This window comes from Formica exsecta, unplaced genomic scaffold, assembly GCF_003651465.1.
Source record: "Formica exsecta isolate Colony F162 unplaced genomic scaffold, ASM365146v1 scaffold21, whole genome shotgun sequence".
NCBI lineage: Eukaryota > Metazoa > Arthropoda > Insecta > Hymenoptera > Formicidae > Formica > Formica exsecta.
Window position 1 is genome coordinate 1,558,390 of NW_021849398.1, and position 24,347 is coordinate 1,582,736.

The window sequence follows — 24,347 nt, forward strand, 5'->3', positions numbered from 1 at the left end:
AAATAACAATCTGAACAAACATCGAGGGAACGTTTAAGGATCCCTTCACAGAGAGCCGTACAGTGCCCCTGTGGTTTCCTTCGAGAATACCTTTAACAGGTTCTGTCGTGTTATAATAGTGTTGTAATAGATGCAACGTCGCGTAAAGAACTACGCGTACGCGTAGATCCTTCGTCTGTTTACTTTGAAAATGCCATCGTTCTCGATGGCATCTTGTCGATATTTCATATTCGAGTTATAACGAATTTATAACTTCCCATCCCTTCGCCCGGGTTCGATCATCTCGAACTCGAACTAAGTTCATAAGCCGCGATAAAACCACTCGCGGTAGACACGATACTCGGTAAACAGCTTAAAAAGTTCACGTAGTCACGTAGTCCGCGGCTCGTGTATGGACCATTTGCGGGAGACACAAGAAGATGGAGATAGCTGTGGATTGTGAAAAATACGTCGACACCGCAGAGAGCAGGAGCTCGGCAAATTGTACCGCCTGAGACTGGCTGCCTTAATGAACGCGAGTAAATATTAGGCGGCGACGAGGTCTGAATAGCAATGGTACCCCGTGGTCAATTAGTTACGCAAATTTTTAATCTCGCGCGTTTTTTTTTTTTTTTTTTCTCGTAAACACGTTTTATTTATTTTTGCACGCGAAAATCCATTGAAGCTATTTTTCGTAAAATTCAAAGTTGCGAAAGATATCGTGCGCTTAAATTTTTATGGAAAAGAAAATCAATTTTAATGATCTTAAATCTTTTTGTCTTCCACATTATCGACAATGTTAGAATTAAATCGGTCTTAATTTTGAGCTTTAAAATTTCGTTTTTTGATTTCAAGAGGTCATTACAGCTGAAGCACTCGACGTGAAAGGAGAGGACAGGAATTGGCAGAGACTTTCGTTTTTCGAGAGAAGCTACGAACTAGCTCTCCATCCACTCGAATCACTTTGCGAGTTAAGCGGCACTTTTCACGTTGTACGTGACGTGCCGGGCGAATGTATATATTGTATACATACATCAGCACACGTAGCTGTGCTCTTCCACTTTCTCGCGAAGTAGGAATAAATCTTCGAATAAACGAATATAACACTTTACATCGTTCAGGGAGTACGATTCAAGATTTGAAAATTTAAGGAGGTGTATACACACATATATAATTCAGACGATACACAGACAAAATGAATAATTTCGAATATCTGAAAATTTTTTTAAAACCGTAGCTGTCTTATTAAAGTTGCGTGATAACTGAATAGAGAATAGAGATTATATCTCCGTCCAGCGAAATAAGTTAATTTAGTTATTCAAATAAAATTTACTTTACACGCTCAAACTTTAAATAGCTTTTTATTTTCTACAAAGTACAAAAATTACAGATTTAAATCTATTCCGGAGGAAATAAACAATACACGTTCTACATACGAGAATTCTCAGTTATGGTATACGTATTTTGCATATCGAATTACGAATTTATAACTTACAAACTAGAAGCCGTGCCGTTACATTAAGCCGTTCCGGGCAACTTGACAGGGGCAAGATAACCATAGTGACTTCATAACTGCATAGCATATGTATAACTATGCATACAAGAGACGCTCTACCATGAAAATTGCACAAAGAACAGAGAACGTAATCATACATTCCGATCAAATAGCGGTGAATAGCTCCGTTTTATCCCACTATATAAGAATTTGCATAATTTTATTTCTGTAATTTATTTATATAATATTTATATATATAATATTTTAGTCGTTTACAAGGAAATAGTCACGGTTGACATTACGAAGGAAGGACCAGTTCTATAATAATGTGCCCTATATCGTAAATAACACGTCGTACAGCATATATCACTGATTTTTGCAATCAGTAATGTGTGAGAATAAAAAGAGATGATCCCAATTAATTGTGTGTCGGATTGCACATCGAACAGCATTTATTTACCTTCACGTTGAATGCATATGCGCGCGCTGTTATTTACACGAGCTCTAACTAAACGCACGCTCGTCACGCTCCTTTGCATTTCATATATGCGGATCACGCTCCAAATATTTTATATGCGCTCGATCTTCTCTGCGAATGCAACCGATGAAATCTGATTAATAGTACTTTCCCGAATAAATTATAATATAATACTGCATAAACGCGTTTGATGTTACGAGATGTTACGTATTATAAAAAATGACATAACAAATCTTACTAGCCGAAATTAACATTGCGGATGCACACTAAAGTTCAACAAATCTCAATATTTTTTTTTTCATGTTACTTGTCTCCCTTTTCTCTTCGTGTAACTATTCTTAAAACTTCAACGAATAAATTTCCATTCTTTTTGTTCTAAAAGAAAAAGCTAAGAAAAAGTTGGAGGCAACTCTGAATGTCTCGTGGGCTTTTTGCTAAATCTTAATTAGCATCGTATCAGAAAAAATTTACATTTTTAGAATCAAAAGCAAATATTTAGTTAGTTCGAAAACCCTTCTTCAGCATATCCGCTTAAAATACTGCTATCAGCGAAATATTATTATTATGTTCCAGCATCTAATCACATGCGCGTTTAATACACATTAAGGAAATGATTACCTCTGAGGCTGAAATGTATTGATTGTAACGATACGATACGACAGAATTCCACGATGTGAAACACGTTATACAAAACAACGAAAATTTAGATAAGAGAAAAAAATTAATATTTATTATAAACTAAAGAGCTTAAAATCAACATGACGTTTATCGTTTTAATGAAAAATTTATTTCCTATCTATATATATTTAACTTTTAATTATAAAACTCTTCTCTAGAGATTTATCTAATGAATACTATTTTGTGCAACGTGCTTCTCCGCGAATGTCGTAAAATAGTTTGATAAAACTATGATGCTTACTTTGATGATTACTCTCTAACGCACCATCTTTTTTTTTTTTTTTTACAAACCGATGGATATAACAGCAATGGTCTCTCTTTTTCTCATCAAGAATTCATATTTACACGCGCACTTTTACAATGTACCGATCCGAATTAGTATGGTCCTTAATTCTTCCAATATGAAGTCGCACTAGATGACAATACGTTTATATAATTAATATTCGGTACACTGATTCTGATAGTATGATCGAAGATGAAAAATGTACATATAACGACATGTGGGAAGCACGATAGATTACGGATGTCATAATTTGTCTGTCGATTTCATATACGCGCGTCGCTCGGATATATCGATCATGGCTTGGCAAATTTAACAAAAAGAGGAATAGATAAACCTAACTTTTTAAGAAATCTTTTATATAAAAGTCCCTTTTTAACATTCAATATCTCGTATTTTTTCATACTTTCAATCTATCGAGAGTTAAAAAATTATGTAACCGTAATATAACTGAGACAACTGCCTTCCTTCATGCTATGAGAAGAATGAACAAACAATTAAGGATGTGGTGGATAATAACCGATCGATCAATCGAATCCTTATTACCAACAATGATAATCGTCTTATGAAGCTGCCAGCAATTTGACAAGATTAATCACAATCACTCAGCCATCCCTCAGACACTCGGGGGACACCGTCAACCAATATCCTTCATTATTGGATCGCGCATCGAAAGTGTCAAATTAGCGAGAAAGCTTTACGCTGTTCGATCACAGGGAGAAGCTAATCAAAGGGCACATCGCTCCATACGAAAGATGAATTAACATGGCTCTTTTGCGCGATCTTGCATCCAAACAGTTCAATTTGTAATCATTCCGTCGGATCAATAATAGCATAATTGAAGAATAGAAATTAAATAGCAATTAATTAATCAAGTATTGGAAGAAAAAAAATCTCTATAAAATCTCTAATTTTATACAAGTAAAATTTAAAAAATTCGAGCAAACGCTATAATCAGAATAAAATTAACACGCGCGCGTATCCTCCAAAAAAATTACATTTGCAAGAATAGTAAAACGGAACCAAATCATTGAAATAAATAAGCTATAAATTACATAAATAATGATTAATAATTGCGGTAGCAATTTAGCATTAATAACTAATCAATAAGCAGACTTTAGAAATATTTAATAAATATCAGACAAAAGGGAGATTGTTTGATTGCACGATCAATCGCTGTAAATTGTCTCGCGGCTATGAGACTCATATAACGGAAACTTCGCGAACAATGGAGGTATCGAAATTGTTTAAGTTAGAAGAAGTTTCTTCTTCGCTATTGAAATTGACATTTCTCGATATAATGTTGAAGAGCGTGTAATCGCGTTAACTATTTTCACATTTATCTGTCATTACCACCCGCGAAGTGCGAGTGCAATAATACTAATACAATAATACTTAGATCTGGTTATTGTTCATATTTTTGCCATTGCAGAAATGAATATAAATGTATATTGGACAGGAAATTCTCGTAGACGTTTTTAAGTAAGATATAGTCTATCGTTGTTCTCACTTTTCGTTGCCGAGAGACCGAATTACGGTAGGTAAGCCGAAACGGCTTCAGCGAAATTAAGATTAAACGGAGAAGCGGTGAGAGAATAAACCGACACACGGAATTCGCTCGCGACCCTTATGGCCTCTCTAAGGACAACTAGGCAAGGTAACCGGTTACAAAACGGTACGTTTATGGAGACAGTGAAATGGCCGCCACTTGCTCTGCCCGGTCACGCGATAAGTGCTCGTGAGTCGAGCGAGCGAAAACACAAGAAAGACGGAGTAAAGGAAACGATGGGTTGGCTTGCTGAAACATTTCTCGTTCTACCCCTGAATCGTTCCTTCCCCCACGAGCCCTCCCGTCGTATCTCTCTCCATCTCCTCTCTTTCTTTCTCTCGCAGATAAACCGATAGCTCAATTAGTCACGAGAACGAACTCGCTTTTCCGGCTATCTCTTTTCCCCACCTTCCTCACCGGCCGGCAGTGGTCGCAGAGAGAAATGGCCGGGTGAGTCCTTAGGTTAGGAAGGAAGGCGGAAGTCGATAAGAGGCAAAGTGGAATCGGGCAGCGGCGTGTGGAAGCGCGTAGCGAAAAATGGAAGAGGGAAAGGGACCGGCGTGATACGAGAGTAGTGGAGGAGAGCGGAGGGCGAGAGAAAAAAAAAGGAAAGGAGAGAAAGAGGAACGGGATGAATGAGGGACGGGATGCTGGGGAATGCGCATGCGAACGGGAGAGGTTTTACCGCGAAAGTTTCTCAAGGGAGACGGGTACATCCGCTCTACGAGCGAACAAACCGACTCGTCGATCGATAGATCCCGAACCAGCAGCTCGTTTCCTTCCCATTTTTTTTCTCTCTTTCTCTTTCTTTTTTTCCTAAGTTTTGCTCGGGGGACGGTACGTCGACGGAGCCTAAAGTTATAGCTCGCGAGAAAAACACGATGCAGTAGTTCCACCTCTTGATAGTGTCAGCGAATCACGACTTAACGAACGAATCGAGTTAGAGTCTTGAGATGCGAAAGTCACTAAAAGTCTTGTTGGAAAATAAGGATATGACGCGCGCTGACAGATGTGAGAAAAAAATATTCAAATGGACTAATAACATCGCGATTCTCAGCTATATATATATATGCTGTTGTCGATTTTATTCGATATAATATTTAAATTCGAACTTTTCATTTTCTTTAAGAGCGGTATTCTCGAGCCGTGATTCGTTTATTTACGCATTTTGGTAACGTTATGCATTGATAAATACTCTATCCAGATTGAACCCGCGTAGCGTGTAATCCAAAAAGCTTTCAGCAGTTTTACAACACCTTTGCCAGTTGCGTTCTAGGGTGTCCTCGGGAAAGCCACGTCAACGCATAGAACATGACTTCGTTTTGCGTCAATAACGAATAACCGAGATATTTTCCGAATTTGCGACGATCTCCATGGTTCGCATATTTCGGGTGTGTATCAATGGAAAAAGAGAGAGAGAGCGAGAGAGAGAACGAAAGAGAGTGCGTATCAGAATCAGTAACCATATCACCGCGGATTCTTTTATTCACGGCGAAACAATTTTTATCAGACGCGTAACCACGACGAGTACGTTATTTCGTGCGCAACAATACGCGCGCACGCGTGTGTGTGTGCGCGCGCGCGTGCGGTAGAAAAAAAGCCGCGATTAATCCCCGATGCAAGAAGTAAGCGATGCATAGAGATCCCGTGCGAGGGGAGCGTGCTCCGGTCTGTTTGTTCAGCTTGGATTTTTGTTCGGCCAATAGCGATGCCTTCACCGAATAACGCGCGCCCATCGTTTGTGCGCACCATTCCGTCAACACGTGAAATTCAACCGCGTCCACAATTGTGAATTTCACTGAGGCTACACCTATATACCTTGGTCACATATACGCATCCCGAATATTACATTCTTCACAACGCGTACAAATACCGCAGGCTATTTTTTACCTGAGTCGTACAGGGTGATTCAATATTCGTGAATGCACATCGCGTATAGCGAGATTCTGTGACCGAATTGCATGCAACCATTTTTTCCTCGACAAAAATTCCTGAAGCACTGATTGTTTCCGAATTTTCGAAAGCAACGTAAAATAAAGCTCTGGTGAAGTATTGCTCTTACAAAGGTCATATCATTTATAAATATCACGATTCGTAATTAAACCATCGATAGAAGCCCGAACGAGGCAGATCACGAGCATAAAACGAGAAAATACTTTTCTTTTTTTAACTATTCGATTCAATCTTCCGATTTCTTTTGTGTGGAAAATAGAATGAAGCCAAGAAGATCGGCGGATGGTTTAGATAGAAGCCACGATACAAATAAACTACTACCCGCAGCTATAGAAGCCCAGAACTTCGACCTTTCCTGATCCCTTTATCTTTTAATTACGCGGATTTCGCTAGTCGCTAAATTTTCCGCGTCTGGCTTAAACCCAATTTTCTCGACACTTTCTCTCTCTCTCTCTCTCTCTCTCTCTCTCCCTCTCTCTTGCGTGCGCGATTCAATATGGACACAATTACTTGTTTGATAGAGTGGCTCCATGTGAGAATTGCCTATATATAAAACGCAACACTTTTCTGTTATCCTACAAAAATGTCAGGTAAAAAGATATTTTGCGCGAAAAGTAAATATGACACATATTATCCGAAGAAATCTGGGATCTTATTTGGATAAATTCTAAGATAAACACACACTGACAGTCATCGTTAAACCAATATCATTATTTTCACGAAAGAAATAGCATCTTGAGAAAAGAATCCGAGACGAGGATAAATAAGAGAAACGTGCAAATCTCTGGAGAGTCGAAACGTTCTCCACGTCTGTGCGATCGATATATCCGAAGGGCTTCTTCGGGACCGTGGGATACACATAGCGATTTCCCGGTCTTCGAAAGGAGTGTGCTGCAGTCCACCTGGATACCGCGATCGTTACGACGCATCTGAATGCAAAGTCTTGGCGCGAAAGAGATGTATGTGTGTGTTCGTATTTCTCTCGGTCCGAATCCTTTTGCGCCACCGTGTATATGCCCAGCGAGCGAATTGGAAGTGCTGAAAGGCGAATTGCCAATTGCTTCGTCGCTTCTACTCGGGGCTTACTATGGCATCAAATTGGAAATACCATAGCAGTTCTCGAACACTCTGTGCCGTGAAACAAGACTATAAGATTCACTTTAAGCGCGGTATATACATACGTACATATACAGGTCGCGTATACTATATACAGAGGCGCAGGATTTGCCTCGAGAGGGTAGATATGCGTTAACCTGTCAAAAGTTTAATCAATCTTCCGAGATCCGGATGGATTTTCGATGCAATCCTGAGATTTTTTTCGCGGAAAAATATCTAGTCGTATTAAAAAAAAAAGAAGATTACCGAGATAGCAACAATTTTTTTATACAGCCTCCTATATTTTTGCAAGGGAAAATTTCTTCACTATTTAATAGGAACATTTTTGCTTTCGGGAAATACGCTTGTAAAGTTATTTACCAAGTTTAAATGTGGATCGTATACTTCTTTCGTGTTCGACATGTGAATGTGACATCACATTCAAAGTACGCAGAGGAAAATTAATTTTTTCAAATTGTCAACTCGTACCTACCCACTTAATCGTTCAATAGTCAATCGTTTCATTTATCGATAAACTATGTTATGAGCGCGACGCTCATTTATAGCGTTCACGTCACGCCGATCGTAGCGTGAGATGTGTCAATGGGAAGGGGTTAGTCACGCAGGTGGCGCGTTTGCGTTAAACCATGCATTAAACCGACGTGAAATGGCGCAAAAATTTGCATTCCCGCCCCGAATCGAAAAAAACATATACGTAAAATATGTATGAGATGCGAGTCCGCGCAACTCGCAGTCGTCACGCTAGTACGCCGCGACACACGCGAAAATATTCCGCGCGCGCGCGTGACAGATCCCGCGCAAATGTTGCGATGTGTTTATATGTGCGCGATAACATATGTATATCTTGTTTCGCACCGCGACGTGGGTGGACGACAGGCGATGGTGGTGGTGCCGGCGGCGACGACGTTCGCATACTTACGCACGGCGCATGCACGCAACAGGCGCGCGACGAGATCAACAGACCGTGACGATGGAGAGCGTGGTGGTCGTCTTCGGCGAAGCGTAGGCGTGAATCGACTGCGAGTATCTCGATTGTCAAATGCGCAGGGGATCCGTGTGCGAATTCGTGGGCTTGTGTTGCGCCGCGCAGAAGCTCAGGCCGAAGCACAGCATCAGCAACGCGATTGAGCCGATCAGCAAGTGGTTCGACCAGGACAGCGAGCACTTCCCTGAAACAGATGGCATCCGTCTGTCATCGACTCGGCGAGTATTCTGCGGTGTCGACACCCCCGGGAATTTCCCGGCGAATAGCTCGGCAGCCTAATCGTCGTGCCGAGAGCCGAGAGGTTGAATCCGATTGTCGCCGTAATGATTTGATCAGTGGCTCACGGAGTAGATTAATAAACCGACATGAACGGATTTATTCCACGAGATACGTTGCCTCGAAAAGAAGAAATTATTTTTCGACAAATTGCAATTAGAAAAAAAATTATTTTTTTTTGAGTGATTAATAATAAGTTGAATAGAAAGGAGACATTGCTACGATATTTTTTAATTGTCAGTTTTTTAAAATAATATTTTGTTTTACTTTCTAAATAAATGTTTTTGCGATAGCGATAAGCAAAGAGAGATGATTTGATTTGAACATAAAATAATGATATCAGCGTTAACGCAAATTGAACATATCTACATTTCCAATTCAGCACTAAAATAATAGAAATGTTAATTGCGAATGTGGTGATTGGTGGAATGTACAATACTCGCTACAGCGATCGAATCGGTTGGCTTTAAACAATTTGAAGTACAAAATTACCTTCGTATTTCTATTAAAGTTTACAAATAAGTTCAATTTATAATCCACAAGAGATATCATTTAACAGAGGGAATCGTGCTATCGAAATATATACGATCCCGTCATCGCTTTGACGTTTGGTTTGATGTCGGTTTGACCCAACCGGTCTATTTCCATAGTATTCACCTGGGAACGCTTGTCACCTGTGCATCGAATACACAGAGCGTATGGATTATATGTATTCTCTCGGCCAGATAACTCTACAAAATCTTGTCAATATAAAAAAATGAACCACCGCGCTCACGTAAAATGTCCCGGAGTTTTTTTCAGAATTAAAATTTTCCATCGATAGTTTTTTTTTTCCGGATATATTATCATCTTTCTGCAATTCTATTTATAAAATATCGGAGCGTCGATAGAGTTTTACACGAAAAAAATAAAAAAATTTTTAATACGAGAATACAAGGCAGCCGAATATATAGATAAATATTTTCCCCTATTTATATCGCGTGGCAAATCTATCGAATGCAAATTTAGTATCAGAGATGATCCTGCGGAATACAACAATGTACGCATCCGCAGTCACGGCAGCAAATTCGCAGCAAATCAATAACAATCCCCCGGGTATTGAAAGGCAAATCACCACCGGATCGCCGATGTCGAATCAGATCGTTACGGGCACGCTGGAAAATTACGAGAAAATCAGAGGAATTGCGTTCGAGATCGGCGGCGTGACGTGGATTGCGCGCCCCGCAAAGTTACAAGAGCCATAAGTCTCGACCGGTTTACGTAAAGTCTCGGAATGGCTGTAGGTCGTTGAGTGCTCCGTAAAATGCTCCGGGAATTCGCCTGCGAAAATGCGGAAACTTCCACCGCCGATGCTAGTCCGTCGTCGTTGTCGTCGTCGTTGTCGTAGTGTAACGTCTTAAGAGTAATCACGTACAGACACACGTCCGCGGATTTCTGCTGCGCCACATCGGAACGGCAATTTCTCGTTGAAGACGTCGTTAAACTAGGAAACGAGGAACTAAAGCGCAACTCCCTCCCCTTCCGCCCGCGCGCTCACGAGTTCGTCGAGCGTTAATTAGTTATCGAATTAGATCGATAACTCGCGCCGCATTCCGCCGGAATTAAGTTCCGGGCTGCCATTCTCCGTTGCTCGCCGTATCATTCGTATCGCTACACCGAATACGAATACCGAATACGAACGGAGAGTACTCACCGAGATTGTAAACATTGGCCCCTTTCCCACAGGATTCGCGTACTTCCCGATTATCCCAGCCGATCGGATACATGAACAGACCGCCGCATATCATCGCTGCTGTAACAAACAAATAAAAATAGTCAATGAATTATAAATTATGCTACCGAGAATTTAATATGCCTTAATCAAGAAGCGTATTAATAGATTCTATTTATCCATTTTTTCCGTTAGCTACTCTTTGCAATTTTCTCGATGGTCTTATATATTAATTATATAAAAATGAAAAATACATGTTGCAGAATTGCGTGTCGCATTTATTTACAAAATAGAAAAACTTTTAGAAGGAAGAAATAGTAGTGAATTTTGCGAATCCAACATGATGTGACGCGCGCGTTTTTCTCCCGAGAAATCAGTATTACGAGATCCCCAACGTCATCCCGCATCGATCACGTCGTACAGAGCCTGCGGGCGATTCTGTCATTTTTCGAAAGCGACCCTCGAACGCGAATAGAAGCAAATCGAGAACAACGAACTAACTTGAAGCGCGTAAATGGAATACGTCAATGCGCTGGAAGAAGGATGACGTTACCATGATATCTATTTTATTCGAGGACAGTTCATTATTTCGTCGCGAGATGAATTTCTCGTCGGTCCATTACGTTCACCTCGCATCAATTTGATGTGACCAGACAGACTGTCTGGTTATTTTTAAAGGTGTATCATTTTTTTTGTGCTTGAAATATAGAAAGAGCTTAAATTACAAATTTTTAATTACAGTTCAATGTATGTGTGATATGTATTTTTCTTTTTCACATAATATTCACGGCACATTGATGTAACGTTGATAATGGCATGTTGACGCGTAATAAATGATATTAATTTCGTATTAAATTATTGGATCTAATTACAAAATATAAAAAATGCGCGCATATGACACTCACCAGCGAGCAGTTGCAAGGAACCAAGTATTCTCGTGTGTTTCGGCGTTTTTAGAATGTGTGGGAGGAATGATGACGCCGCTGCCAGAAGCGTCAAGGCGCCGATTACTGCAATCGCGACGCCAATTCCCATCGTGACTGTACTCGCCTGCCACCAGGCACTCGGTATATCCCAAAAGCTGTAATGTAACATCACACTCATGATAATAAATTCTTGAAATCAGTAGCCGTATGTTAAATATTCACATTTTATATATTGAAAACTATTTTAATTTGTTTGACAGAGAAAATGCTTTAAAACGTAAAATTCGTAAATATTTTTTTGGACCTAAGATATTTCCCCGCGTAACATTGAAGTACATTTAAAAAGAAAAAGAAAACGTTAAATCGGATAAGCAATTTGCGCGAAAATAATGTTTTATTAATGTAATGGAACAATTCGAATAAAGCTCTAATCGACGTATTTATCGCAAACTGAAATAAGCTTTATTCGTTATATTATTTACGTATTTGTAGTTGTTCTACATTAATTAATATAACAAGGGATGCGGCTTATATGACGAAATTAGCGCGGATTTATCGGAGCTAGCGTTTAAGCAAAACGAAAAAGCAAATATATTTTATTCTAATTACATCCGATGTAATAATATTACGAGAACTAACTCATCAAACGTGAAATTATATTGTATTTCGATGTATGTATGTAATGAGTTAAAATTGTCATAAGGCGAAATTAAACAGAGTTTAGCTATAAATTATATTATTGCTTTGTAGAATTTTGAATAAATGGGATAATTAGTAATTTAATCGCATTATTCCATGAATTGGCACGTTAAAGCAATTTGTCAATTTAAATTTTTCTGTCAGAGATTCGACTCGAATTTCTTAAATGTAGAAAATATTCCGCTACAACGAGATTCATTAATGTAAAATATAATAAATAATTTGTGCCACATAAACAATTATATAGGATGCAAAAATAAATTTTATATTACTATTATAGTAATCTGAAAAATGTAAATTGAATATTCCAAATAAAGAATTAATGAGATTATCGAAGTCGAGAAAATGCACATAACTGTGCAGAATATTTTTCGTTTTACGCAAATATTTTTTGCGGGAGATATTGTGACGTAAAATATCGTATTATCTGTTTTTAGCTTCCCGAAGTTTTGACCCGTTAAACTGACCAAATGTAATATTTTTTTTGCGGCGCGCGTTCTGACGTAAAATATTGTATCGTTCGCTTTTGTTTGGAAAAAATGAGATATTAATCGTAACCGACGCTACATAGTTATAAATATTTTCCGTTACTCTCACAGAGATTTTTGAGATTATTTCCTGTGAATTATATTACATGATTCTAATGAGCTAATTTAATTTTTATGCTTTGTATAACTTTGAATAAAATTGTCCCAAATATATATTTCAATCTTGTTAAATATTAGAATAACAAATAGTATCTAATGAATGTAATATAATAATATGAGTGTTATCTTTTTACAACTTGTTTGAAATTCTTTGTAAAATTTGTTCTGTAAGATTTCTGTAATGAAACGATTGCATGAATTTTCGAGTTAATTCCACGTCGAGAGATAACAGGTCTATCGTAGAAACAGATGGAGTTAACGAATCAATCTCGATTTGTAGAGAGTAAGCTTGCTATTAGCACGTACCGTGCTTATACCAATTACATTGGGATGAGAAGAGGAGAATTACACATAGAAGCGAATTTTGCCTGCGTACAATTATATTATCACACGCGCTTAGACAATCGAGAAATCGCTTGTTGTACTCGATTCATTGCTGAATATTAGATAGTGCGACAAATATAATCTTGTGTCCAGATTGCGATACTGCCAACGCACATAAGTTGACATACAAGATACATTTTTCCATGTCAAAAAAGACGAAACGATACCAAATTCTTCAATGAATCTATTATTAAAATTAAGAACAGACATTGTCGAAAGCTTACCGGCATTTTGCCGGAAAATCGAACATGAGATTACGCTGGAGCACACGTCATCTCGCTATATTCAATTGACTCTCCATCGGATCAAATCTGACGGAATAAGTAAAAGTTTGCTCGAGTACATCGTCATCGCGATGAAAAAGAAAGAAGGATGAGGAGAGCTTCGTCAGATGGTACTGACACCGACGAAGCCGACCTACATACGAATTTGCGAAAATTAAATCAGAGATCGCATACGCGAAATATACTTTTTTATCGTTTTTCCGCGTAGCGCGCTAGCGAGATCTCGTGTGCAAAAGAGTATATCCGGAATTAAATTTGCGGGTGACTCATTGTTAGCGCTTGCCTCCCCGTGCAGTATCCTCGACGAAATATGTTTTATAACGATACCTTTGTGGAATGGATGTGGAAATATCCATAAACAAAGCAATATACATATGTCATAATCTTAATTCTCTTAGCTTATTTTATAATTTTTTTAAAGATTTTTGTTATTATGTATTAACGTCAAAATTTTTATCACGTTCTCTTTAAAAATAATTTAAAAACAAAGCGTATATTAAAAACAAAAAAATAAAGTTTCCGTGTCCATTGACGAGCGCTTTAAAAAATACGCAATAGTAGTGCCACGCGTTAACTTTATTTTCTATGCTTTCCATCATTGTACACGTGCTGTCATGAAGTAGGTTGTCGGAACAATTTCCATACAATTCTCCGCTACCGACGTCATCAATATATATCGCTGAACCGACCATCACATATTGCCTGTTACAATTCATCTAACGTGAAAGTTTTAATTCTCGCAAGTGTTCGCAAAAAAATGATTAATTGTAAAGTATATTAACGATTTAATTAAGATCAAACTCGACATAAATTATTCTCGCGATCACGTGTGACGCGCGTTGTGCAAATCGCGTGTGATCTCGTCAACCAAATGCACATGCCGTGAAAAAAGAAAAAAAAGATAAAACTTTTATAATTTACCACGGGTCGTTACGTCACTTTTACCGCGTAAAATATAGCCCGTATTTTCGACCGCGTCTATCGAAATCCTCTCCGGCAAACGGGCGGTAATCGATAACGGGCGATAATACGAATGCGCCGAATAGTCCAATTCTTGTTTTTAACGCTTTCGCTGATCCTACGATGCGAATATGGGGATTTGGTATGCATCGTTTAGCTGCCGCGATCGGATAGAACGGTACTCGAAAAACACATGACTCATGGATACCTTAATACATCGAATTCCCAAAGCGCAATCCAATTCTATTAATCTCGCGTGCTTACACACTGTTATTACGAGATAATTGTTATTCCCATTATTATCATTATCAGTGCCATATAACAGAAATGGAGCGCAAACAAATCTATATACCCTCCGATTAATTTACTATATTAATATTAATACTCTATTGTAATTACTATTAATATTAGGGAAATTTATTTTAACGCGTGCTTAATGCAGGTTACATGTAACCTGCATAAATTTTTCATTAAATAATATAATTTAGAGTTATCATAGTTTATTATTCCTTTTAGAGGAAAGAGATATAACTGTTGAAAATATACATAGAGATGATCAAATGGCTGACATTTAATTCAATTATTCGTATGCATTCAAAAGTTAAAATAAACGGATCCCGAATTAATCCCTGTATTAATAACCGAGAGAGTCTCTTTTATTCGAGTAAAATGATCAAAGAATCATGATATATTGACTGAACTTATGATATTTCATATAATTTCTCGTTTCATACGCAAAAAAGGAAAGCGTCGCGCCGTTTCTCTACTTTCCGCTTTTTATAATTTCCTTCGTTAATAACGGTGCTTTGTATAGTTTTCATGCCGCGGGCAAATTGCGATTTTTACGATCGCTCGGGAAGAAAATTCTTACGCCCCGTTTTCTCGGCCTGCACTAGTATTAGCGTGAAATTATTCTGGTCGCGTGACACGAATTATACAAGCAACTTGAGCTCGGTTTAAATTATTCGGATTCACTTCTCGAACTCAAATTAATCCGTTATCGAATTTTAAATTCATCCCTGCACCTGAAACGCGAATACGTGTGAAATTCCTGTTTTTATCGTGGATAGAACAATTTGTATAATTAAGATGCCACATATAATTCGCGATAAATGCTCATTTCTGACAAACTCTTAATTCTCGTTTATATCTCTCTCGGTTGTATTATATTATACTAATTATTTATTAATCTAAAAATATATACGTCTTACAAGTATATGCCTTATCATATTTAATATTATTCTGAAATGTGCTTCATTTATTTCTTTTACATCTTTAATTTTTTATAGTTTCTAAACTTTATTTCGTATCGTTTATACAACTTGATATAACTTTAATTACATACATAAAAATTTATGCATTTTACGCGCTGTGTGAGTGTGATTATGAAAAGTACGTTTCCTTAAATTACAGTTTCATGAGATAATTAAGATTGTATTCAATCTGATAATTTGAAAGAATGATCGAGGAAATTTGCGGCCATCGTTCTTTTAAATCTCGTAATCTAAGAGATATTTAGCGGTCGAGCTTTGCTCTTCTCGTACCTTTGGAATCGCGGGCGTAGAGAAGGCTGCCTATAACACCGACTGTGCTTTGATATGGGAATATATTAATGCGAAAATACGTACCTGGAGTACCTCGCGCACTCGTAAACTATCTCGGGCGTGGCGTTGGGGGCCCTAATTCGCGGGTAATTGCAACGCCGGAAGGAACTGAAGTACGCGTCCGCCTTTCCCAGAAGTCGTCCCTGAAATACACAAGGCCGCAGAAACTGTAACGATTACGCTATTGCATTATAGCGTCAAATTTTATAATAAGATTCTGTAAAGTTGAAGGAGTTGGCTAAACATAAATGTTAATAAAAAAATTGAGTAGCATTCATAAATATTACAAGAAACTTTGCAGCTTTATTTTACATTTCCTTTTAACGTAACATTTTGAATCGCGCATTTATGAAATAGAAAATAATAGCAAAAAATGAAAAGTTTGAATAAATATAAGATAGATGTTGTGTCAACATTATTTAAACGCTGACACGGAAATTAATGCGTCGATTGAAAGTATAATAACATCTGGAGTAAGACACTTAGGTGTTCTATATACATATTTTATTCGCGAAGCCCTATTACAGTGTATTGAGAAAAATTTTCTCCCCTTTCTAACAAATTTTGCAAACGGCGCCAAAGAAACGGGAAATGTCTCGCCGCCTTGTTTGAATGCTTTTGATTGCTTCTCTTAATACGGAAAAAATATAACCGTCTGTCGGAAAAGGACAAGGAAGCGGAAGAAGGTCGTAATAAGCTTGCTTGTCGTTTACCAAATGCCGTTTTCTTTCAGAGAGCTCGTTCTTTTTGCATTTATTTTCATTAACAAACCGTAATAAAAGTGCCCAGGTAAAATTGTACGATTTTGCAAACAAGCTCTTTTTTCAATATTTCATATCCATTAATAAATGTAAAATATTGAAAAGCTATATTTAATACTAATATTACAAAAGAGACATATCAGTAATTTTTTTATTATTCTTTTTGTATTAAATTCGATTTTGCGACGTAATAATGGAGATTAAGTAAATAAATCACTATTCTGAAACAAAAAATCCTGAAAATGATCATATACAAATAGTTAACATATTAAAAATTTTTATTTTATTGAATGTTGATATAAAATACATGAAAAATTTTTCTTTTTTGCAAGCTCCTCTTATAAGTCTAAATTTTTTCAGTGTCTCTCTCTTTATAATGCAAACTATTACATTATCAATTTTAAGTAATATAAACAAATTTAGAAAGAAATAGAATATTCACAATCAATAAATATAAAAAGATTTTAAAAAGGAGAAAATTTTTTGTATATTAATTTTGTCATTATTCGCAAATCTACATTTCATAAAAAAGTTTGCAAAAAAATTTTACAAATTAATAGTTGCCTAGGAGAGGCGAAATAGATTTATCGAATGAAGAGAATCGCAGATCCGTAATCATATAATTGATAGATAGAACTTTATTTTTCAAGAGCGTTTCGTTTATCATGCGATGCGGAGAACAATTTGGTCCTTCATTCCATTTGAGAATGAGACTTTGTTTGTATTTTATATCTGCAACACAACATCGACCAGACCACGACCCAAGTAAAGGCAAGTAGTCGCGCAAAGTACAAAGTTACCCTATCCAACGGTATTCGTCCCATCAACTTCTCTCTCGACCAAGTTGCCGGTGCCCGAAGCGTTCTTGTCTCGTTCAAGAATCTTGTACGCGTAACGAACGTCTCGGTAAATTTCAAGGACCGAAATTTTGCCTCGCATCACGGCCAGAAGGTTGTTACACTTGTTGACAATGCTTGTTACATGGTTACATCGCGAAATCATTCAATTATCCGAATTACAATATACTACGAAATAAACGGTATTATCGATACGTAATTATAATTGTCACAACGATATTTTGTATAAAAGTATATTTTTTAATTTTAGTTTCGTGCTTTATTAACATTGCACGGTTTGACTCTACATTAATAAAGAATGTATAAATAGATTTGAATTCATTTATCGTATTTCTTAGCGCTGAGAGATACAATATTTTTTGCGTATCTTTAGTCAATTCTTTTTTTTTTTGTTTTTCAGTTTTTTTCGGATAAGTTACAAAAATCAGTATTAAGACGCCTGTATTGTAGAATTAATGTTTCAGTTTCGTTGTTTCGTTTGCCGTTTAGAACGAAAAATCCGATTACTATCGCCGTTCCACGATCCATCTTGTCAGACGACTCGAGCTTGTTCGATTTCTCACGTTTTCTTTGCCGCTCTCCTCTTATTTCTCTAGCTTCTCTGCTTTTCTTATTCCCCCCTTGCCCCTCCCCCCTTAGTTGTTCTTTTCTCACTACGTTTTCCCGTGTCTCGCTTCTTTGTAGATGCTGGTATCTCACTTTACATCTCGCGCACACGAACGAAACAATGTGAAAATGAAAAGTAAATACTATGTGCGAGGTAATGTTGTATCCTCTCGAATAACATTGCAATCTTAACATTAGAGTTCAGGTGCAACGGCGCTTTAAAGCAAAAATCCGTTAATTAATATTCTAACGGAGGTACACGCTCTATCTCCGGCTTTTAACTAATTTAGTGAAATACATCGATACACGTATAATCGGATTACACTTAACTACGCGGCAGGAATCAAGAATTAATGGATATTGTGGGATGTAGCAGCCGCTGCGCGTCGCTCTCAACATTCCGCACGAAACTCGACCTCGGCAAGTCTTGAAATTCGAGTTTACGAGTTTTAGCCATTCGATTTCCCGGCGAATACTCCGAGGGTGATAAATGGACCGTCGATTGAATACTCCGATGTACAAAGCGCAAACCGAAATAACATAAAAAAAAAAAAATATACAAACTCTATCTTCTTATAAACTAGGACTTTTACATCGAGATAGAATCGTTCGTTATTCAATAAACTTAACGTTATTGCAATCGTGAAACGTTCTCGGAGCGTCGTAAGCTCACGAGAATCTCGATACTGATGTTTTACTAGACGAGCACGCAAATTTCACCGGTTTTATCGCGATGTCTGTGAAATTGCTTTACGATCGTGCCGAAGAAATTGTCGTAGTCATCAAAATCGTCGATACAAAACCCTCCGACGACTCCCCGGGGAGGAAAAACTGCTCTCTTCGTGTCTTCGCATAAGTCGCTGATCGTGTACGTATATGTTACACGAATAAAAGTCCTGAAAATGCGCGAACTATGATCGTAGAAAATCCGGAATGATCCTTCGGCAAAGTTGCACGAACGCGAGAACGACGTCGTATAGTTTGCACGACCATGGAACGAGGAAGCGAAGCTCCCCCACGCACTCGATAAGTATAATTTTAGAAGTTGCCAGTTATCGGCTAAAAGTTGTCGGTTGTTTTGTAGCTGTTCGCTAGTCATGTGGAAATTGAACGCAGCGAATCGTCAGCATGCATAACGTCACGGGGGTAAACTAACTCGGTTATGACCAATAATAATGTTATATTCTATCGCGTGTTATTTGATTCGATAGTATATCATTCTCATATTTATCGACTCGGCTGCTTTATCACTCCATTAATATCGCACATTAATGACCATTAAACATCGGAGCGCCGCACGATGCAATAGAGATATTGATTTAATTATAAGGGGAATATATATTTATAATGCTAGTTTAATATTTAACGACAGGAGAAAGAAAATGCGAAGAAAAGCAGGGAAAATTTTGAATTTTATTAATTATCTACGGCTGCTTTGAAACTTTCTTAAATTTCTTTGAGAAGATTATCTAGCTCTACTGCAATTCTTAAAAAACTTTAATGGCGCTAGAAAGTTAAAGAATATTTTAGGAATATAATTCGGTTTTTCGTAGAGTGTCATATATCACGATTAAGAGGAAAAGTATCGCTTACCTGAATCCAGTAAGGCAAGTAAAAACCGGAGCACGCCAGAATCGAGGCTATAGTGGACAGAGTAGCCCACAGCACGCACAGCACTGTCATCTCATCGGTTTAAAAGCGTCCGCCTCTCTCCCTCACACACCGCTGTTCATCCTCCATTCGTGAATAATTATCAAGGTCTCCGAAAGTGGCGTCGGGGATCTCGATTACGTATTTCGTCCGTACGAAGAGGGCCCTTCCATCCGATCGCGATCCGATGTCGACAGCCGTTTTCGACAACGTTGACCCGTCGTCTCTGTCGCTTTTAAATCGTCCCCTCTTTATGTCATGGCTGGCAAAAGGCACCAATCGATCGTGCAAGTGACATTTATTAGGGTATTGATGGTCACGTCGCGGCTCGCTTGATGCTCGCAAGAGGAGGGGAGGGAGAACGACCGTTCGATCAGGGTCGATCGATCTCTTAATCGTGGATCAAATCATGCCAGGGTTCTCTTTTCGAGCATGAATGCTTTAATCATCGTCCCCGGTCTGCGTCGTCGTTTTCCGCTGGCGAAAACCTTCGGCTCGCCGTGGTTAATTCGGCCTCTACCAGATTATCCCGCTCGTAAAACGTGACCGAGAGTATCACTTCGTCTCGAATGAGTCACGCAGTTAATTTCGATTCTTGTTCCGTAATACGCTTCGCACTTCGGAAATTGATATTGAACGACGATGAAACGAGGGCACGATCTCTCAAGTTACTACGTATTTATGTGCGTGGAAACTACTAAGAAAGTTATCCTTCCATACAATCACCCACTATATGAAGTTTCACGACCGATCTGCTCCGTTTTGACACTATATAATACTGCCAACAAGATTCGAGAAGTTCATTATTCAATAAAACTTGCCAACGCTGCTTCGTTTATGATCTTTCCCCTCGATGTATATTCCAAAGAGATTGCGTTATTATTTCATATCGATCTCTAGTTTACCGATCGAAACGCGACGCTTGTTGAAACACGTCCGGCGATAAATCCGTAATTCGTCGGCCACATCCTTCGCTTTTTCACTCTGCGTCTCGTTGATGATTTATTGTGAGATGTTTTCATCGAGAGTCGCTTAATTTCTTGCAGGGATGGTACCTCGTTACACTGCCAGACGCGTTCTTCGCTGTTAATTATAGACTCGGCCACCACATCGCGGTTCACCACCCACGCTGCGTGCCCGATAAGTATTCGCGGCGTCGTATCGTACGAGACGATCCGTTTCGGAGCACAAACCGCACTCTCACGACGCGGGAGATGTCGAAGAAATCACACGCGGTGCGCGTTGGCTCGTTCGGTCGACGGATGAGATTTCGCGACGGTCAGAAATTTAATTAATCAGACTCGTATAATCCTTTCGTACGAACGGAGACGAGACGACCGACGACGAGAAGAAATGTAACGTGCGCGAATGTCCGACGTCGCCGTCGTTCTCGTCGTCGTCGTCGCGCACGGCGCTGCTTCGTGGCTGCGACTGAACGGTTCCGTTCTCCACATTCAGCGCGTTCCTCCTTCTTCTCTCTCTCTCTCTCTCTCCTGCCCACCCGCGCTCCGACCGCACTGCGTGGGAGAACGAAGAGCGCCGCGACGCAGCATCCCGCCTCTCTGGACATCTGGCGGGCACACGGGTGACGGCGTACATACACGCGTGTGTACCGCACGGGCGTGTGCGTGCGCAATGTAACACGTGTACGAATCACATTGTCGGCGTACCCGTTTGTTAATGGAGATCAAATAATCTCTCTCGTCCTTGTCTCGAAGTTTCCGGCGCGATGAATACGCGACGCGGTGAACCGCACAGAAGTAAATGATGATTACGGAACATTGTCTCGCGCTGGCCTATTTTTCGTACTGATTATTACGCGACGACAGAGTTCATTGTTGTCCCGTTGCTATACGAGCATTAATCATGCTTGCGTGTTCTTGTTTTTTTTTTTTTTTTTTTTTTTTTTTGCTACGCGTACAACGGCATGTCAATCGATAGACTGACTGACTTTAACAGGGTCCCTGGTGTATCAATTTAGGGATGAAGAGCTTGACGCTTCAGTTGTTATGCGCTAAGCCAAAATAACAGAGTTTATTCCTATATACTATTACTTGTTAATAACATCGCCACATATATAATCGCAATTTATACAAAAGACTTTTCGTTTTTATTTTAATTTGTTATACACGCAATATGATACAATTGCAGAGTTTTATTATTAAGCGTTGTCAGAGATTATAAGCGGTTGCACAGTCCACAGAAAATGAACGGATGAGAGGCAGTAAAGTACGAATAATATTTGATAACCGAATTCTTGGCGCAAATCCAGAAATAATAGTTTGAAGAGTGATTTTGTTTTTGAACAACAGAAATCAGACATTTTTATTGTAAAAATCCTTTGTGCTTAAAATATAGAAGCTTGTAATTGTCAATGAATCTGTGTAATCCCCAAATTTCATGTATATCGATTTGAGACGTCAATGCGTCGCGCCTTCCTGCCGTAAAAGCTTCCAAGGTCGAAATTGAAAATACGTTGACCTACATCACTATAATTGAGCCATTAGAAATTGGCAAATTTCCCGAGTCCAGTAATAAAAATATTATTATTTGAGAATTAAAAAGAAAGAGAGACGCTCGTTTTTCAACCTCACAAAAAATTAATAATTTTCTCTTGGTATTTTATTCCATATATTTTTCTAATATACATACATCCATTACTTATTTGTATCTTTTAAATTTATACAGACCGCTTGGTTGATGAATCTGCCAGCGCATTGTTGTTCCAGCTAGTCCTGCTTTACATCCATCGTGGAATCTCGTTAACATTTCCATCATCCATCGTGGAGACATAGAGATGCTCTCGCTCATTCTCGCCGCGCTATCGACGGCCCCGAGTGTCCCTTTTGGCACCGCTATCAGTCGCATTAGGAAAATGAACCGCTGTTTTTTTTTTATTTTTCTTTTTTTCTCTACGAGCATCACGGCAACTGTAGGTATAAAGAGAGACTACAAAGCCTGAAGAAATAAGGATAAGAGCGAGACCGGAAAATGCGGTGGAAAAAAAGAGCAGACTAACAACTCGGAGTAGAAACGGCGACAATGTAACGTTTCATTTCGCGTGGAACGGTATAAAACTTTCTATTCTGCGCAACCAGTGCTCGTTTACGCGCGTATACATACACGAATCGAGACCACCCGACAAGCAGAAAGAACAAAATACATAGACGATTTCGAATAAAGTCTCATTTCGGTGTATACTTCATCGAATTTTACCATCGGCGCAGTTACCATGTTAACACGCGACATATCTCGTTTACGCGTAAGCGTATTTTTATATATACATTTTTACCGCGCCCTCGGTTACGCGCTACATTATCGATCATAACATCACGAGAGTAATTTTAATTATAACATATTGTCATATATATAGAAAACTATATCGGTTAGGAGAAGATAAATCAAGTAATATCTTATATATTTCCAAACGTTCAGGGAACGTTCGCCGTCGAGCGCTTTCAGGGAAATCAACTCAAAGGAGAAGGTCCGAGATGGAGCGGTGAATGCAGCGAAACTTCCGAGAACGGAAAGCAAACTCCTTCCCTGCGATATGATCGCGGTGGTCCCGGCTCTTCCTCCGCCGTCGAACGAGAAAAGCGCTATCCCCTCAAACAGATTATGAGTCTCGGATTTATTTTTACGGCCGGTCGGATCCCAGCACTCGTATCTGCGCGTCGTGGATGTGGAGGCAAACTGATACCGCTCTCCCTTGATTCGATAGCGGTGCTCCGAATCACGACACCGTGAAATGTATAGCGGCGCTCCTCTGTAGGAAGCAACGCGAGCGAAAATAATCATCGTCGAACGGCGTCCAACGGTCGAAAGGGAATCGGTCGATGAGATTACGCTTTCCCCTTTTCACGGGAGATAGCATTATAACGCGAAAGCAACCGTATGTACGAATCGGTTTTAATACGCTTTCGCATTTATCGCAAACCGCACGTGTATGGACGGCTGATCGCGTGTAGGAAATTAAGATGAGAAGAGACGCACACGAGAGAGATCTCTCATTTCTCCATCTCCGCGCTCTTATCTTCCTCTGTTTGCTCGGATAATGAGCTCTCCCAGCCGCTGTATAGCCGTCGGCGCGACGTTTAACGTTGTGCCAACTGTACGAACGTTCGTACAAGATGCGCGTAAAATAACGAACCGTTATTTCCCGCGTTCCCGAGCAAATTACGTATCGCGCTAGAAGCAAGAACGTCGCCGTTCTTGTTCTTGTGCATACAAATAATAATTCATACATAGTACTTAAACGACGGATCAATTTAATATTGAAGGCTCTGCAAAAAAACTAACGGTTACACAGAATTGCTTACCTAACACAGAGAAACTTTCTCGTCCTCTCGCGTATACGCGATAAATGACTGAGCCCCTCCCTTCGCGCTCGATCGAATTAATCGTTTCACCGGAAAGAATTCATTTCCCCGTAGGTGCCTAATTACGTGCTTTTTCTCCATCATTCTATC

At 39.0% G+C, this 24,347-nt stretch overlaps 1 protein-coding gene across 3 annotated transcripts; it reads right to left on the reverse strand.

Moving 5' to 3' along the window:
• Positions 1 to 2,867: 2,867 nt before the first annotated feature.
• On the reverse strand, positions 2,868 to 21,305 carry LOC115234876 (LHFPL tetraspan subfamily member 6 protein-like). Of its 3 annotated transcripts, XR_003883960.1 has the most exons (6): positions 19,822 to 21,305; positions 16,029 to 16,147; positions 11,406 to 11,581; positions 10,483 to 10,581; positions 8,448 to 8,697; positions 2,868 to 7,540 (listed from the first exon to the last, which is right to left on the reverse strand). XR_003883960.1 is itself a non-coding variant. In XM_029806236.1 (5 exons), exons 1-5 carry the CDS (start codon positions 19,909 to 19,911, stop codon positions 8,564 to 8,566), a joined length of 615 nt encoding a protein of 204 aa, XP_029662096.1. In that variant the 5' UTR covers positions 19,912 to 21,305; the 3' UTR covers positions 2,868 to 8,563. The 3 variants fall into 3 exon arrangements, 2 of the variants coding, with proteins under 2 accessions (XP_029662096.1, XP_029662095.1); XM_029806236.1 differs by having other exon boundaries at positions 2,868 to 8,697; positions 10,483 to 10,578; XM_029806235.1 differs by having other exon boundaries at positions 2,868 to 8,697.
• Between the last annotated feature and the right edge of the window lie 3,042 nt (positions 21,306 to 24,347).

Coding starts and splice junctions, on each gene's coding strand:
- LOC115234876 (XM_029806235.1), bottom strand. CDS start 19,911: ATGACAGTGCTGTGCGTGCTGTGGGCTACTCTGTCCACTATAGCCTCG. Junction 11,582..16,028: donor GAGTGCGCGAGGTACTCCAG/GTACGTATTTTC, acceptor GTTACATTACAG/CTTTTGGGATATACCGAGTG. Junction 8,698..10,482: donor GGCCAATGTTTACAATCTCG/GTGAGTACTCTC, acceptor CATCTGTTTCAG/GGAAGTGCTCGCTGTCCTGG.